Below are 19,017 nucleotides of genomic sequence, written 5' to 3' on the forward strand. Positions count from 1 at the left end.
CTGCAGCCTCACTGCTCAATCCTCTGCCATTTAGGAGTTAAATCCCTTTGTTTATGAACCCTAGTCACACCTCCCTGCATGTGACTTGCACAGCCTTCCATAAACACTTCCTGTAAAGAGAGCCCTATTTAGGCTTTCTTTATTGCAAGTTCTGTTTAATTAAGATTTTCTTATCCCCTGCTATGTTAATAGCTTGCTAGACCCTGCAAGAGCCTCCTGTATGTGATTAAAGTTCAATTTAGAGATTGAGATACAATTATTTAAGGTAAATTATATCTGTTTGAAAGTGAAACCAGTTTTTTTTCCATGCAGGCTCTGTCAATCATAGCCAGGGGAGGTGTGGCTAGGGCTGCATAAGCTGAAACAAAGTGATTTAACTCCTAAATGACAGTGAATTGAGCAGTGAAATTGCAGGGGAATGATCTATACACTAAAACTGCTTTATTTAGCTAAAGTAATTTAGGTCACTATAGTGTTCCTTTAATATAAACTACCAAACATTTAAAATGGAAAAATAGAGTCATTTTAATTTCAGGGGTGTGATTGGAGGTGTGGCCAGGGGTGGGACTGTTCTGAGAAATTTTAGGTGACTTACTAGTAACAATTTATGCAATCAAAATGTAAAGACATGTACATGTAGTTTAAAGAAACATGACTGTGAGTATAATGACTTTGTTATACACATCAACAATATGGAGCTCCTAGAAAAGAGGGACGTTGTGACAAAGGGACATAGGTATTTGTGCCCAAAATAGGGACTGCCCCTCCTAAATAGGGACACTTGGGAGGTATGTTAATGGAATGGCTGACCTGGATAGCTCCATGTAATAAAAAATAAGAATGACAATAAATTGATGTCCATCTCACTATGGTAATTTCTTGAGAACTTTTGGTCAATATTGTACAATTGTACATTACATCTACATTAGAGAAACTACTTTGTAGTATTTTAAAAAGATAGAGAAAGATAAGTTGGGTGAATTTCACCTCCATCTTTTCAAAAAAGTAAACTTGTTTTAATTTAAGGGACACACTGCCCAAACCGAAACAAAAGAATAAAAATAAAATCAAAACAAAAAACAAACAAAAGAGGCGAGTGCCCTAAATAGTTAATACATAACCTTTAATAATGCACTTAAAATGTGGGAATAACCACAAGAAAATAATATAAAAGTTGACACTGTTATAAATCTGGTAGGAAACATATGTCTGAGAAAGTAGATCGTTATTAACATGTAAACGTTAATAAACTTCCCATATAATGTCTGTTAGATATTCTGACGTTTAGGGTAAAACCCATGTCTGTAGACCCCTAACACGTCAAAAAATGGAAAGCTTCCCTAGTAGGGAAGCCATCCCCTTCTAACACCACCCAGACTTTCTGTGACTGTCCAATCACAGAATTCCAAATGAAGACCAATGAAACGCTTTTGCAAAGGTGCTTTGGCCAATTACCGTATTTATCAGCGTATAACACGCACCAGCGTATAACACGCACCTCATTTTCAGAAGGAAATTCCAGGAAATTTCCCCCCCTCCCATAGTATTCCCCCCCCTCATCCCATAGTGTTCCCCCCCCTTTCCATAGTATTCTCCACCCCCTCCCATAGTATTCTCCACCCCCTCCCATAGTATTCTCCACTCCCTCCCATAGTGTTCCCCCCCTTTCCATAGTATTCTCCCCCCCCATAGTATTCTCCACCCCCTCCCATAGTATTCTCCACCCCCTCCCATAGTGTTCCCCCCCTCATCCCATAGTGTTCCCCCCCTTTCCATAATATTCTTCCCCCCCTCCCATAGTATTCTCCACCCCCTCCCATAGTGTCCCCCCCCCTCATCCCATAGTGTTCCCCCCCCCTTTCCATAGTATTCTCCCCCCCCCCCATAGTGTCCCCCCCCCTCCCATAGTGTCCCCTAGTGCACTTTCCCTCTTGTCCCTATTGTGTGCACACTTCCTTTCAGTCCCGCCGGAAACCGGAACCTGAAATTGAAGTTCCAGTACCGCGGTGCGCGCTGTGAAGCTGGCCCACGGTTCAAGACAGGTAAGTAAATATGGTATATCGGCATATAACACGCACCCATCATTTTCCCCCTATTTTCAGGGAGAAAAAGTGCGTGTTATACGCCGATAAATACGGTAACTGCCTCATGAGTTTAGCTCCACTGAGCTAACCAAACCAAGAAGTAACAGGATATGTTGTCTGATTGACAGCCAGGGGATGTAACCAAGTTAATTTATAAAAATTGTCTATATTTCAATGAAAATGTGTTTATGATTTGGGTTCCTGTATACTCATAAAATTCCCTAAATGGTGTTTATAAAAAGTTAAAATCACATAATTAATTTGATTGTCAAAAAATGTGAATTAATGGAACACTCCACTCCCAAAGTATCTTCATCTCAATGATGCTGCTATGGGAGCTATAATCCTCGGCGCTCTCTTACCTTTCTGTTTTTAAGCAATTTAACCCTGTCCTGCCTCCTCTCTCCTCATTGTAGCTGCCATACTGATATGAGGAAGGATTGGTTTGGGTGTTCTGCTGAATCTCACCGCCTATAACACGCTACCCTTTATCATGAACACGTTTTCATTGCAATACATCAGAAATGTGTACAGGAGTGCAATGCTCACAGGACTAACCTAGTCCTGACCATCTGATTTAATTTGTTCAAACTGTATCAGTGGCAGTGATTAATTATTTTAATGATTATTTTTTTCTGTTTAACCTGAATAGACCTACAGTGAACATATTCTAAACTGAAGTTCATCTTTCTTTGAATTGGTTTACATGGAAAATATGCTTGGCTATTCCTTCAAACCAAATACACATAATCATATTTTTTTGTTTCTTGTGTATTTTTAGTACCGGTAATTAACAAATTATTTTTACTTAATTTATTTTCTCCACAGCTAGCAAGGTCAATTGCAATTACTCGGAAAGGCAAAGTTTAGATACCATTAAAGGAGAGAATTTGGGAAGCAGTCTGATTTCAGGCTTACATGGATCGCATAGCAGCCAAATGAGTCCAATGGGAGAAAACTTCCATGTCTCACCTAACCAAGGACACTTGTCTGATGATGGTCGGAACTATGTTTTTTCACAAGACTTGGTAGGTATATATAGTATTTGTTCGCTGTTTAGAAGAACCTATAGATCTCAATGACACATGTAGAAGGATTTTCAAGTGCAAACAAATCCCTGTAGAGAAGATTAAACTAACTCTCATGAGCAGGGTTAAATACAAATTCTCAACTCATTTTAACTCTCAAAAGTTTTTTTTTTGTAAGTTTTTTTTTAACTAACTGGTTAAATGTAGTTTTTAAGATATATATTCAAAAGAGAAAATAAGTAGATTACTGTTTTCAAGCATACACAATACAAGAAATGCAAGTTCACGTAGACCTTTTATTACCCTGATTAATAGTTAGTTGAAAATCACCTTTAACTTTTTTTTTCATGTTCTGCCTCTCTTCAAACATATATTAAAAGAACATTATTGGCACCATAACCACTTCGTCTTTATGAAATGGGTATGATGCCTGGAGTCTGCCAGTGACCTTTTTCCTGTCTTGTGTTAAACCGTTTTTGAACATTTTAACACAGAAGTAGTCCGTGTTTGCTACCTCTCCTCTTGTGCACTCCTAATACAAAATGCTAGGAACTTCTGGCTCTCAGAATCAGAACAGAAGAGGCAGGGGGTGGTTCCAGGTAGACCCCAGTTACAAAGTTAAACCTTTGCCACATAGTTTGACTGTTGCATTTGGAGTGCGCCGTAGTGGTTATGGTGCTTGGGATTTTTTTTAACAAGAATCTAGTATGAGAAATCTATTAAGTGAAATATATAAACACAACAATGCTTTTACTTTGTGATTCAGGACGTCGTTGGAAGAGATAGTACGGAGATAAGATCTGATAATACATTTCTAGTGCAGCTACGGAGAGAAGATGAGAGCCTTGGCTTCAGTGTAACGGTAAGTGCGCACCAACCATCAATACACTTGTATAACTAGGGAATAGCTTCAGATTATTGAAATCATTGCAGAAACAATTGCTGTTAATTAAATATGTGGGAAGTTGCATTCTGAAATATTTTCCCTTTGATTACTATATTATAAATTCACAGTTTTTTGCCATTTTACATCACAATCACCATTACATTCTTTGTTCATGTTGCAAAATGGGTGACAAGATAACATTTGCAAATTCAACATCAAAAAGAAAGGAAAAACCAAAAGAAAAATATTACGAATGCAATTCACTCAATGATACGTATATGTTTCATTAATTAAAGGACCACTATAGGCACTCAGACCACTTCAGCTCAATGAAGTGGTCTGGGTGTCAGGTTCCCCTAGTTTTAACCCTGCAGCTGAAAATATAGCAGTTTCAGAGAAACTGCTATGTTTACATTACAGGGTTTATCCAGCCTCTAGTGGCTGTTTCCCTGACAGCCACTAGAGGCTGCTTCCACAATTCTCAGTGTGAAAATCGCATTGAACTCACGCAACGTGAGTTCAGATCCCCATAGGAAAGCACTGAGTAATGCTTTCCTATGGGCAGTTTGAATGCGTGTGTGGCTATGGCCGTGCATGCGCATTCAGCTCCTCTCAGGAGCTGACGTTGGCAGGGGTAGGAGAGGTCACCAGCGCCGAGGGAGCCCGGCACTGGATTAAGGTAAGTGGCTGAAGGGGTTTTAACTCCTTCAGCCCAGCGGGAGGGGGGCCACGAGGGAGGAGGGGACCTAATAACCCAATAGTGCCAGGAAAACGGGTTTGTTTTCCTGGCACTATAGTACTCTTTTAAAGGGACACTATAGTCACCAGAATCACTACAGCTTAATGTTGTGTTTCTGGTGTCTATAGTCAGTCCCTGCAGGTGTTTTATTGTAACACTGCTTTTTCAGAGAAAATAGTGTTTACATTGCTGCAGTTGCTCAGCCGACCACTAGAGGTGCTCTGCATGAATACGCTCAACTCTCCTCATAGAGATGCATTGATTCAGTTTACTCAATTCTCTATGAGGAGACATTGATTTGTGCAGTGCTGCATTTTGCTGCACATGCACAATGGCCTCCCAATGGTATCCTATGGTAAAGCATTGGATTAGCTGAAATCATGAAGACTAATGATCTCAGCCATGGACCTGCTTAAAATAAAAACTAGAAACAATACAGTCTATATCAGTGCCAATCTATACATTTCTACCGGTACCAGGAATCCACAATATGTAAAAATAAACTATTTATTGTATTCCTAGGGTGGAGTTAATACAAGTGTCCGACATGGAGGAATTTACCTAAAAAGCATTATTCCAATGGGACCAGCTGATCGGAATGGAAAGATTATGAGAGGTAAGATACGTAGGCGTCTCAAAGTCTCTGACACTTTGTCTTGGTATTTGACCAAAATCCATGCTGAATCTCTCTGGGATTTATGTGTATATATATATATATATATATATATATATATATATATATATATATATAATTTTTAATATGTAACAATGACATGATTCTAAATAAATCTGCCCTTTAATTGTAATTGGGAAATTTGTCTGTTGTCTTTCGTAAGGGAGTGTCTAATAGAATCAATAATATCAATGATCCACACATTGTGTGGAAATCTATTCACAAACTGAACTTTACATAGGGCACGAGGTCATGCAGTTAGACTGGAAGAAAGAAGATTTTGTCTAAGGCAAAGAACAGTTTTTTTTACCGTAAAAACAATAAGGATGTGGAATTCTCTGCTTGAAGAAGTGGTTTTATCAGAGTCCGTACAGATGTTCAAACAGCAACTAGATGCATACTTGCAAAAACAGAATATTCAAGCATATCATTTTTCAATGTAGAGTGATAGCTTCTTGATCCAAGGATTAATCTGACTGCCATTCCCTAGTTTGTTAAAAAATTGGAAGTGCTTCAAACTGGCTCTTTTTTTTTGCCTTCTTTTGGATCAGCAGCAAAAAACAATTGTGAGGAAGGCTGACCTTGATGGACGCAAGTCTCTTTTCAGCTATGTAACTATGTAACTATGTAGCAGTAGCACACGCCTGGTCATGTAGACAGTTGCACACAAACACACAGATTTTTTTTTTGCCGAGGCAGCTTTATAAATCTATAATCATCACTGTGGATATTTTTTGCAACTAGAATAACCAGTGGCTATGGCATTATCTGTTACATATAACTGACTTACCAGGAAAATGTTCCCTTTGATGTCTTCTCTATCAAGAATAATTAAAAGGACTTTCATGATATAACAAAGCTTGAAGCTTGCAAAACACTGGATAAATTAATGGAAAAATAATGTCTCTACTAGATACACCATATCCATTTGAGCCAACCATAATACCTCTGTGTTTATTGCAGGAGACCGTTTGCTGGAGGTGAATGATGTTCGTCTTCTTGGATTCACACACCGGCAAGCGGTAGAATGTCTGAAGAATGCTGGACAGGTGAGTCAGCTGAATGTCGTATTGTCTTCTGCAGTGACATTTATCTTCATACTTAGATCCTCATTTACCTTTCTATATTCGTATACTGCCTGTGCCTCTTCTGTTCAGTTTCACAATCACCACTTCATATAAATTTGATTTCCAAAAAGTATAGAAACCAATTCTGAGCCAGTAATTGTGATCTTGTGAATTGTGAGTCTACTTAAGAGTTGTATTGCTTTAAAATACAACTTTTAAACAGGATACTTGTAATGATGACAATATAATGGCTCTACACAGAAAGGACTTTCTGAATACGCTTTTACATTTTGCATTAGTCATCACAGTTGTGCGCAATCATCATTACTTGGGAGTTATGGCACATTATTCCTATGAATATCTTTTAGAATTTTTACAGTACATACAGTGGAGCATGACAAAAGTTAGAAATGTAAAAATCAAACGTTTATAGCTGACTTGCAGCTATCTGTGTGTGGCGTGTCTGTTCGCAGCGGTATTGTAAAGTTCATGGTATTGCTAGTAGTAATTGGGCATGCACTGGAGTCATCCACCTATCCTAACTAAATAGATGAATGAATACAAACCATTTCATGCTTCTCAAACACCTCGGCTGAAAAGTGCAGCAATGGGTGTTTCAGTTATCACTAACACTATACCAATATACAATATTAGTATTAGAGGAATTCAATCACTAAAATATCTATAATCTACTTCTATATAGCTCTCTGTGTCTGAATCTTTATTATTATTTTTTTCCCCTGGACACTCTAGTTTTTTAAAATACATAAGGGAAAATGGAAACTGCTTTTCCTTATGCATAGGCGTACACACAGGGTGTGCCGGGTGTACCCAGAGACAAGCTAATAAAGCCAGAGCATTGACTTAAGTACAAACCAGCAGGGAGATCAAAAGATTTATCTGACAGGCCCTGCACCGCTTCTCTTTAATTAGGCATGTTGCTGATCGATTCTGATCAGGCCAACCACAAGCCAGCAGGAAGATCAAAAGTTCTCTCTGGCGGCTCTTTAAAAATCATTCTATGGAGGTCCAAAGTACAGCCACACTCCATAACTCATCTCTCGCATACAGCTCTTAGCCTCCTCCACACAAAACTTAGCCACTACATACAGACACTCACACAAACAGAGCCCAGGGATCTAGGGTAGGGCCCAAAAACTGGCACCCTGCCTATGGACCTGAGCAACCTTGATCCAGATCTGATTAGAGTCCATCCTCCATACCCTGCTACACCACTAATGATAAGCAGCAGTGCTTTTAATTAGAATTGTGTGGAGCTATGCCCACATCTCCTCCTATTGCACCCACACTGTCACAAATCAATCTCTGCTCTTCCGCTGTATGAGCACTGCTACAACTACATTTAAATGCCTACAGCTGCAATGTGGTGTTGGCAGGGTTAAATCACTGCTCATAACATTGAGTCATTAACAATGGGCTCCCCTATGTCAGCTAACCGATTAACTGTATACAGCGCAAAAAGTGAGAGCTGCATACAGCTATTTAAATACATTGAGAACGCTGTAGCTATAAAAACACCGCTCATTTGCAGTTAATCTTTCTGGAAGGTGCTCAAGGGAAACTACCAGGATCTGGGCAGACCATGACAGGGTCTAACAGCATTGCCCCATGCCGATTGTGATCGGTGCTGGGCTTTGCCGACTGTCCAGCACCAATAACAGAGTATGTGGCATGCCTTTTTTTTTCCGGTATTATAGGGATATGTGTGAAACCCTTCTGATGATATCAGTACTTATTAGTATTAGCAGAGAGTTTCCTTAGGGTTAGTGTAAGGGTAGGGTTAGGGTTTGTGTAGATTTAGAAACATAAACACATAGAATGTGACGGCAGACAAGAACTATTCGGCCCATCTAGTCTGCCCAATTTTCGAAATACTTTCATTAGTCCCTGGCCTCATAGCTAGGATAGCCTTATGTCTATTCCACGCATACTTAAACTCCTTCACTGTGTTAACCTCTAACACTTCAGCTGGAAGGCTATTCCATGCATCCACTACCCTCTCAGTAAAGTAATACTTCCTGATATTTTTTTAACATTTGCCCCTCTAATTTAAGACTATGTCCTCTTGTTGTGGTAGTTTTTCTTCTTTTAAATATAGTCTCCTTCTTTACTGTGTTGATTCCCTTTATGTATTTAAATGTTTCTATCATATCCCCCCTGTCTCGTTTTTCCTCCAAGCTGTACATGTTAAGATCCTTTAACCTTTCCTGGTAAGTTTTACCCTGCAATCCATGAACCAGTTTAGCAGCCCTTCTCTGAACTCTCTCCAAAGTGTCAATATCCTTCTGGAGATACGGTCTCCAGTACTGCGTACAATACTCCAAGTGAGGTCTCACCAGTGTTCTGTACAATGGCATGAGCACTTCCATCGTTCTACTGCTAATACCTCTCCCTATACAACCAAGCATTCTGCTAGCATTTCCTGCTGCTCTATTACATTGTCTGCCTACCTTTAAGTCATCTGAAATAATTACCCCTAAATCCCTTTCCTCAGATGTTGCGGTTAGGACTCTAGCAAATATTCTTTACTCTGCCCTTGGGTTTTTACATCCAAGATACATTATCTTGCACTTATCCACATTAAATGTCAGCTGTCACAGCTCTGACCATTTTTCTAGTTTACCTAAATCATTTGCCATTTGGCTTATCCCTTCTGGAACATCAACTCTCTTATATATCTCAGTATCATCAGCAAAAAGACATACCTTACCATCAAGATCTCCTGCAATATCACTAATAAAAATATTAAAGAGAATGGGTCCAAGTACAGATCCCTGAGATACCCCACTGGTAAGAAGACCATGCTTCAAATATACTCTATTGACTACAATCATCTGTTGCCTTTCACTCAGCCACTGCCTTGCCCATTCAACAATATAGGAATCCAAACTTAAAGATTGCAGTTTATTGATAAGCCTCCTATGTGCAACAGCGTCAAAAGCCTTACTTAAATCTTAAATCTAGGTAAGCAATGTCCACTGCACCACCCTGATCTATTATTTTAGTTACCCAATCAAAAAAATCAATAAGATTAGTTTGGCATGATCTCCCTGAATAAACCCATGTTGTCTCTGATCTTGAAATCCACGTGATTTTAGATGTTCAACAATCCTATCTATCCTTTAACATGGTTTCCAATATTTTCCCCACTACTGAAGAAAGGCTTACTGGCCTATAGTTGCCCAACTCCTCCCTACTACCTTGAATGTTGTACTGGGCATAACATTCGCTAACTTCCAATCATCTGGGACTACTCCTGTTTACAATGATTGGTTAAATAAATACGTTAATGGTTTTGCTAGTACACCACTAAGCTATTTTAAAAAGTTTGGGTGTATTCCATTAGGCCCCATCGACTTATTTGTCTTTATTTTTGACAGGTGAAATAAAACCTTTTCCTCTGTAAACTCACATGTAACAAATTACTAATTTGTCCTTTTTCCTAACTGAGGTCCCTTTCATTCATTTTCAGCTGTAAATACTGAACAAAAATATTTATTGAGATAGTCAGCTAGACCTTTACCCTCTTCTACACACCTTCCTTCTTTTGTTTTTAATCTAACTAATCCTTGTTTTACTTGCATTTTCTCATTTATGTATCTGAAAAATGTTTTGTACCCTTTTTTTGCCCTTTTTTTTTAATGACTGCTATTTTCTCTTCTGTGTGTGATTTGGAAGCTCTTATAACTTGCTTAGTCTCTTCCTGCCGAATATTATTGTTCTCTATATCTTCCCCACTCTGTTTTTTTTTTAATTATTACTAAATGCTAAAGTTTAGTTTTTTTTACTAATTTGGCCACTTCTGTAGAGTACCACAGTGGTTTCTTACATTTTTTGCTTTTACTGACAAGCCTAATATAATTTTCTGTGTTAACATTATTTAAAACACATATTGCACATTATCTTGTTCTGTTTTTATCTCTTTTGAGGGTTTTATACATCGTTACAATATTGGATTGCCTATATGTATGTATATACCATTATTTTATCACATATACTTTAAACATCTTTTTGCGCGGTCTACCACCTTGTTTCTTTCTAATGTAATTTTCTGTTGCCTTCAGCAGTGCAACCTTTAAATAATCCCATTTCTCTTGGACTCCATTTAAACTGCTCCAGTCTGATAATGAGTCGTTTACACATATTCTAATTTTAGACAAGTCTGTTTTTCGAAAGTCTAAAACTTTTGTTTTTGTGTGATGTGACTCAGTCACTGTTCTTATATTAAACCACACTGACTGCTGATCACTGGATCCTAAATTTTCACCTACAGTAATAGCTGATACCAAATTTCCATTTGTTAACACTAAATCTAGTATGGCCTCCTTAGTTGACTTCTCAACAACTTGTTTTAGAGACAATCCCAGTAGGGAGTTTAGAATATGCAGCTATTTTTGTTTTCCAATTCACATCAGGAAGATTAAAGTTACCCATGATGATAACTTCCCCCTTCATTGTCATTTTAGGTATTTCCTCAACTAGTACATTATCTAACTCTTCTATTTGTCCTGGGGGCCTATAAATCACACCTACACGAGTTACTGTGTGATTACCAAATTCTAACGTAACCCAAACAGACTTTATGTTTCCCTCACTTACTTTTATTAGGCTAGATTTTATCCTATCCTTCAAATACAGGGCCACCCCTTGTTACGCTACTAGGGGTGATTTGGATTTGAACTCAACTGCAGTTGTAATCTCCCTAATTACAATAGTGAGAAAATGGAGAATCCTTAAGTATCAATACTGTAGCTTTAAGAAAAGAGAGAATCACTGGTAACTTGATTCAACCGAAGTTTTAATAAGTGTTAAACTTAAATGAATTGCATTTAGGCAATAATCCAATAAGAAGAAGTGCAAGTAATCAACAAAACAAAGTTCATTATTAAGTATTTCTTCAGAGATGCATTAAGTAACATTCTTTAAGTTCATGAGAATAATCTTCAATAGGAACAATAATCAAGTAGCTAAGGATATTTGCAAAGCAAGAACAGTTCATAGTGAATAAGCATGATGGGAGTTGTCCTTCATGAGATTAGTAACTTGAAGCACTGAATGTAATTGCAAAGCAAGAAACAGTTCATAGTGAATAAGCATGATGGGAGTTGTCCTTCATGAGATTAGTAACTTGTAGCAATGAAGGTTTGAGTAAGCAAGCATTAGTTCATTAATAAATGATATTGCAGACAAATAGCTGAAAGATATACTTAAGGTTAATATGGGTAGTCCTCCAATAGTCCAGAGATATTGCCCACTTGTAAAGTAGCAAAGTATCCGTTCTCCAGTAATCCTTTATGGCATGCAGCAATCCTTGCTTTTGCTCAAAGGCTGGAACGGCTTGTCTGAGCTTGTGGAGAGGTAAGTCTGGTGGAAGTAGCTCCCAGTAGCTGAGCATGTGGAGCCTGCAGTCTCACAGAGGCAGCTCACACATTAGCTCACACAATCAATCACCAAGCACCCTCCCTCTGGCCCAGTCTCCCTAAATACCGTCAGAGCTGAGTCAGAGGGGGGCGGGGTCCGGCTCCTCACAGCTGAGTGCCGAACCCGGAAGTGTTACTCCATGACATCCCTCCCTTTTCTTGCCTTCCCTGCCTTTTCTATATAAAGAGTACACTGGTAGTGCTAGTGTTAGAGTAAGGTAAAACTAGTGTAAATTAGTGTAAGGTAGAGTTGTGGGTAGAGTTGCTTTAGCATTAGGGGGAATTGGTATAGGGTTAGCATTAGCCAGGAAAAAATAATTTATATCCTGGACACATGAGGCATTAAACATTCAGGACTGATACATGCATCTATTTTCAGCTTGTTTTACTCATTTGTACTGGTGTAAAAAATATGAATATTGCATTCCGCCCTCCCCCATTTTTAATATTTTATTCACCCTCAATATTGTGTTAGGTATACACATAGGATATTAAAAGAAATCCCTTCCTGTCTTTAAAAAACCCCAGAATATAGAATATGTATGGAAGTTTTAAACTTTTACTGTTAAACAAATATATAGTTTGAGGTTTAATTTTGTTCAGAACTTGGACAATTGGCTCCATCCTTAAGGGGTTAAATGACCGCTATAGGCACCCAGACCACTTCAGCTCAATGAAGTGGTCTGGGTGCCTGGTCCATCTAGTGTTAACCCTGCAGCTGTAAAAATAGCAGTTTCAGAGAAATTGCTATGTTTACATTAGGGTTAATCCAGCCCCTAGTGGCTGTCTCACTGACAGCCGCTAGAGGCGCTTCCGCGCTTCTCGTTGTGAAAATCACAGTGAGAAGACACTGTTGTCCATAGGAAAGCATTGAGAAATGCTCTCCTATGGACTATTTGAATGCGCGCGCGGCTCTTGCTGCCTATTCAAAGCTGACATCGGGAGAGGGAGGAGAGTTCCCCAGCACTGAGGGAGCCCGGCGCTAGAGAAAGGTAAGAGTTTAACCCCTTCAGCCCAGCGTGAGGGAGGCCATGAGGGTGGGGGGGACCTAAAGACCCTATAGTGCCAGGAAAACAAGTTTGTTTTCCTGGCACTATAGTGGTCTTTTAAGATACACAGGGTACAAGGAAAAGAAAACCAAGAGAAAATCAAAACCATGACACTGCAGCTTTAACTAGAGATAGCCTTGTTTTAGCAGGCAATGGACTACCAAACTAAAGTCTTGTGTGAAGAGGTAAAATTGGCCTTTAGAACTTTATCATAATAAAGATGCTTTTGTAACTCCTATGAGGTATATTAATAAATCTTTTTCTTGATTTCCTCATAGTGTGTTTCCAATTACTTTGATTCAAGATGAAATGTCCTTGAAATATCTTTTGTGTCACCTTCATTTCACATAATTGAACCTAGCATGCTGAATCAGAGACGAATACACTTTTGTAGAAATGTATTTTTAAATATGCATCAAATCAAGTTACAATTTTCATAATTTACTACAAATTCTGATTCCAGCAAACTATTAGAATGGAAGGTTTAATAATTACTCTATACACTAGACAGTGTTCTAAAAGTGTGGAAACATGTCAACCAATGTAATCAGCACGACATTGCATTGGTTTCCATGGTGATTGTTCTACTTTTAGAACTTAGACCTACTTTTCCATTAACAGCACTTTTATCAATTGCTCCTAAATGTGTTTTTTTACTTGTTTTATTTATTTGCAGATAGTGACTCTTGTGTTGCAGAGGAAAGGAGACTCAGGAAACACTGTTATTGGGAGTCAGAGTGAATTCTCTGAGTCTCAACGCTCCACTCCCAGCTGCAGTCACACTGAATACCCATTATTTGTGACTAAGGGTAAGGAAACATTCAAACACTTGGGAGTATGACAAATAATGCCCTGGTCTGTGGCAGTGTAAAAACATTTGGCACAGAAAACCTTTACATGTAGTTTATTGAATTAAAAGACTAACAATATGTTGACAATGTAACAAAAGACTGGGTTCTATTTTTATAAAAAAAAAAAAAAAAAAGTCATAGAGGGACATGTTTTTACAATTCACAAACCCTAGATCAGGCTTAGGCAAGCTTCGGCACTCCAGATTTTTAAGACTACACCTTCCAAGATGCTATGCCAGCATTATGGCTGTAAGAGCATTATGGGGGATGTAGTCCACAACATCTGGAGTGCCGAAGGTTGCCTACCCCTGCCCTAGATGATTATTTTACTTCTAGTGATAATGCAATCCCAAACACAATGAAATATTACTTCTTATTAGCAAGTAGTTACTCACTACACACTATTGGCTAGTTCAGTGATAGCCAACAGTCTAGTTACTTGAATGCAAAATAAATTGTTAGACTCAGTGTCTTATAAAATACTATCTAGTAAATATATAGGTTTATTCTAAGTCATTCAAAACATTATTTGAGGTCTGTATGAGTTTACAACTTCATATATGACACTGAAGTAGTGGTTTGAACCAGTGTGACTCAAACCACCTCAAAATGTACCATAAATAGAGGACTTCAAGCTGGCAATATATAGGTTGAAGTCCTTATTTTGGGTTTGATTTGACAATAACCAGATCATCATATTGTGTGAATGCTTAACTATTGGGTTCTTCCAAAACAGATAATACATATGAAGTAGTGTTGAAGAAGAATTCAGGGGGATTGGGATTCAGTTTTCTGCAGACTGAGAGCAGAAGTTCAGGGAATGTCATCAGGATAAAGAGACTGTTCCATGGCCAGCCGGCAGAGGAAAGTGGACTTATCTCAGTTGGAGATGTTCTTCTGGAAGTCAATGGAAAATCAGTTTGTGGATTAAATTATCAGGTGTGGTTACAATGATTACAGATAATTAAGAAGTTGAAGAACTCAAGGCAATATTTTATAGATGTAATTTAATGTACCACAGGTTAAATTGTTTTCCAGGGAGTGTAAAAGAGCTTGAGGTGCTTAAAGCCACTAATTTAAAGGCAACATATATCAAAAGAAATCTTACATTTGTCCACATATATGTAACATCTTAGAATTCCAGTAAGTAGAAAACTCTTCATTCTACAGTTTTAACATCAATAGAAAACATTTTCTGAACACTTGGAATAGGGCATCTATTGTCTTACCGTTATTGAAAATGCGAGTATCATTCTACTAGCATTGAATAAACAACTGAATAATATATATTTAACTTGACAATTAGTTATAAAATATTTGACACAGTGTCCAATTCTACATGTAGGTGAGTTATTTTCACAATACAGTGCTACAGAAAGAATGCATAGATTTATTAGAGATGCATAAATGGCATTGCAACATGTATGTTGTGGATTAAAGGATCACTATAGTGTCAGGAAAACAAAGCGGTTTTCCTGACACTATAGTGCCCTGAGGGTGCCTGAATTTAAAACCCCTTCAGCAGCTTATCTTAATCCAGCTCCGGGCTCCCTCGGCGCTGGTGACCTCTCCTCCTCCGCCAACGTCAGCTCCCCTGTCTGACGTCAGCAGGGCCGAATGCGCATGCGCGGCAAGTGCCGCGCACGCATTCAAAGTGTCAATAGGAAAGCAATGCTTTCCTATGGACACTCTGTGCGATGGAGGCATAATATGCCTCCAGCGTTGCAGATGCGCCTCTAGTGGCTGTCCGGAAGACCGCCATTAGGGGTTGGCTTAACCCCTAATATAAACAGCAGGGTTAAAACCTGAGGGACCTGGCACCCAGACCACTTAATTGAGCTGAAGTGGTCTGGCTGACTATAGTGTCCCTTTAATGTTCTCAGTCTTAGCCACTCTATACTATGTCCAATATACAATCACACACACACTAATACAAGAGTAATGAATGCTGTGTAAATGCCTTTTTCTCCTGTCTGTGATATCAGGAAATTCTCCATCTATTGCATGGTGCTCCTGGTGAAGTGACCTTGAGGATCTGCAGACCAATTGAAGGAGTTCTGCCTGAAATAGACTTTACTGTACCGGTGAGGACATTTTAATTTTTTACTGCTGGGACCAGCAATTATGCTTTAAAAATGGCACAGGTATTTACAGTTATTTTTTAATGGCAAATGTAAGGAAAAGCACAGCCACCTTGCCAAAATATATTTAGGAAATCGTATGAGGGAGAAATGTAATTTTATAAAGCTATTTATTGCCAGCTCCATGGGAGTTGAGCCCAGCCTGGCACCAAACTTTCGGGGAGGTATGGGAATATTGGGTACCAAGGGCAGAATATAAAACCAAGGACCAAAGGAATGGGACATCCTCCTGGTAAATTGATCATGTATCGGCAAGGAGACCAGGGACTCTCTGGCTCACTCCTTGTCTTAGAGCTCCCATCCCACAGATTTTCACTAAATGTGGTGCCTATTTCCCACAAAGATAATATTTGACATTTTATCCATCATTATTACTACTTTGAAAGCAATTCAATTCATTGACTCATTGCTTTTTGCCCAGACTCCTATGCCATCCCCAGTAAGAGAGTTACTGAGTATGAGAAATTCTTTCAATGACCTTGAAAGTACGATGGAAATAGATTCAGAAGATGGGAGCAACTCCGACCAAAGGACTAGTGCTTTACAAGAAATATCCTCTACACCTACCTTAAACGTGACCGTGGAGACATCGACTTCATTGGCAGATGATGTTCGACTGAACTCATATTCCATCTGTGACCTAGAGCCTCAAGAGAGGTGAGATTATGAATGTGAAAATATGATATTCTAATATCAGTGTTACAGATTTAGCATAGTAAATAAATATATAAATAAAATCACAGCTTTGCTAGGACTGATATATTTTGCGGTAGCTATATGCAAAGTATTTTATGTTTCAAAATAAAACATGCTGGCATTTTATAACTGTCCTGGATGAAGATAACCATACAATGGTACAGTAGTTTTGGTTCTTTGAGCTCACTGTGCCTGATCTTTACTACTATGAGGAACATTAGTCCAACTACCGTCCTTTACTATGAATCATTTAGTTATTTAATTGTTTTGTTTTGTTGTCAATCTTTCTTTTATTATGGCATTTGCTTCACACAGTACATAATAAAGAGAGTTATTACAGGATAAAACAAACTTAAGGTATCAGCATTGTTTGGAATACACTCCCAATAAAGTCTGCCACATTTTTATAATATATGAACAGATTAATACATACAATGGGTTTAGCTATTACGGAAAATTAATTAAAGAATACGTAAACTGTGCTTTTCACATGAAAAATATAGTAAAGTAAACATGCTATACAAGATGTAGGCTAAGTGCACGCTGAATTAGTATGTCTAATGTGGTGAGTCACGTTGGGGTCAACAAGCTTGTGTCATTAAACATATATGCCTGCTCAAATGTGTTAAAGTAGGCTTTCAAGAATATTGAGAACAAGAATGAACAATCATAATTCAACTACGTTAGCTTGAGTTGACAGGCTAATTGCCACCTTAGGACACACATGCTTCGCTATAGTTGGGGTATCTGCAGTTATGGAGACCCCCAAGGTGAGCAAAACTAACGTATTTACTTCTATCAGGCATCAAGAGGTCGCTAAAAGTGTCGCTTGTGTGGGTCAGGTGTTGCTCAGCAGTAGCGGTGCAATTCTCCCTGGGTGTCAGTCCGGGTGTTGTGCTCGCTCTCTTGCTTGGGCGCAATTCACGGACCGCTTCATCAAATGATTCCCTCGCGTGACCTTGTAGAGGCTGGTGCTTTGAGAGTCTGTAGGTTGCAGGTGAGTTGCGAAAATGGTGAGGCCTCCCCCGAATTCCTGGCTTTGTGTGGGGTCTGCATCCGTGTGCCACAAACTCGGGTGCTCGTGGAGGCCGAGTTTTTCCCTGCATGGGCGTCACGGAAAGCCTCAGTGTTCTTCAGCTGCCAATGGCAGTCGGGCTTCCGGTGGTGTGGTCGATGCTGCGGAGGTATCCTCCTTGTGACCGGTTGGTACCGGTGAAAAAGTTCAGTTGTGTGGTGTCATCTTGCAGGTCTCGGTATCCCCCATCGCTTGGTAGCCACAATAAGTCAGGTCACAGCCTCTGCTCTGCAGGAATCGGCACTACGTAGAGTTAGATGCCGGAGCAGCAGCGACATGCGACTGCTCCGCTCTGCAGTCAGGCCCCGGCCCCCTAGTTATTAAATTGTTGTAGTGTATTCTACATCACTGAAATACATATAACCCCTTTGTTATTATTATCTTTATTATTTTATTATTTATATAGCACCAGCAAATTCCGTAGCGCTGTACAATGGGTGGACTAACAGATATGTAATTGTAACCAGACAAATGGACACACAGGAACAGAGGGGTTGAGGGCCCTGCTCAATGAGCTTACATGCTATAGGGAGTGGGGTATAGTGACACAAAGGGTATAAGTAGGGGTAATGTAATAGGTTAAAAACAGAGATAAAGGGTGGCGCTAAAAATAGGTAATAGTACGTTTAAGATATCATATATAAAAAACCAGTGCAGCACACATAAAAACCACCCAAGTGTATAGTCACTTTATAACACTTACATACAAAGATAAAACAGAAAAGAGGGCGGTGGTTGCGCACACAATGAATGATATCCTTGGTCTTAAGTGTAGACCCTTAGGTTCTGTGAATATAAAAAACCATCATAGGGCAATACGTCTTAGCCACAATAAAAAGTATAAAAAACTTGGAAAACTCACAATATTTAGAGCCTTTCTGAGTTGGCTCTAAACTTTAAAAGCAGTATGCAGAATCTGGTGCTGGTAATGCAGTCAGGGTCCCTTGGGAAAAACGCCAACCGCCTCCTTTGTGTATAAATCAGGAACACCTGAGGAAGACCTATTGGACTAGGTCGAAACGCGTTGTGTTTTATGCATATATTTTTTATGTATTAAATTAAAGTATTTACTTATTAATTATTTGGTGATCCTGGTTCCTGATTTATACACAAAGGAGGCGGTTGGCGTTTTTCCCAAGGGACCCTGACTGCATTACCAGCACCAGATTCTGCATACTGCTTTTAAAATTTAGAGCCAACTCAGAAAGGCTCTAAATATTGTGAGTTTTCCAAGTTTTTTATACTTTTTATTGTGGCTAAGACGTATTGCCCTATGATGGTTTTTTA

At 39.0% G+C, this 19,017-nt stretch overlaps 1 protein-coding gene across 1 annotated transcript in view; it reads left to right on the forward strand.

The window, feature by feature from the left end:
- FRMPD2 (FERM and PDZ domain containing 2) overlaps positions 1-19,017 on the forward strand; it is a 130,754-nt gene that overhangs the window by 55,555 nt on the left and 56,182 nt on the right. Inside the window, exons 20-28 of the mRNA XM_063433858.1 lie at positions 2,913-3,112; positions 3,879-3,974; positions 5,260-5,353; positions 6,374-6,459; positions 13,644-13,776; positions 14,555-14,757; positions 15,804-15,902; positions 16,381-16,616; positions 17,373-17,425. Of these exons, the coding sequence (XP_063289928.1) occupies positions 2,913-3,112; positions 3,879-3,974; positions 5,260-5,353; positions 6,374-6,459; positions 13,644-13,776; positions 14,555-14,757; positions 15,804-15,902; positions 16,381-16,616; positions 17,373-17,425 (1,200 nt within the window). The remainder of the gene's footprint in view (positions 1-2,912; positions 3,113-3,878; positions 3,975-5,259; positions 5,354-6,373; positions 6,460-13,643; positions 13,777-14,554; positions 14,758-15,803; positions 15,903-16,380; positions 16,617-17,372; positions 17,426-19,017) is intronic.

The sequence above is a fragment of the Pelobates fuscus genome, chromosome 10 (genome assembly GCF_036172605.1).
Source record: "Pelobates fuscus isolate aPelFus1 chromosome 10, aPelFus1.pri, whole genome shotgun sequence".
Lineage (NCBI taxonomy): Eukaryota > Metazoa > Chordata > Amphibia > Anura > Pelobatidae > Pelobates > Pelobates fuscus.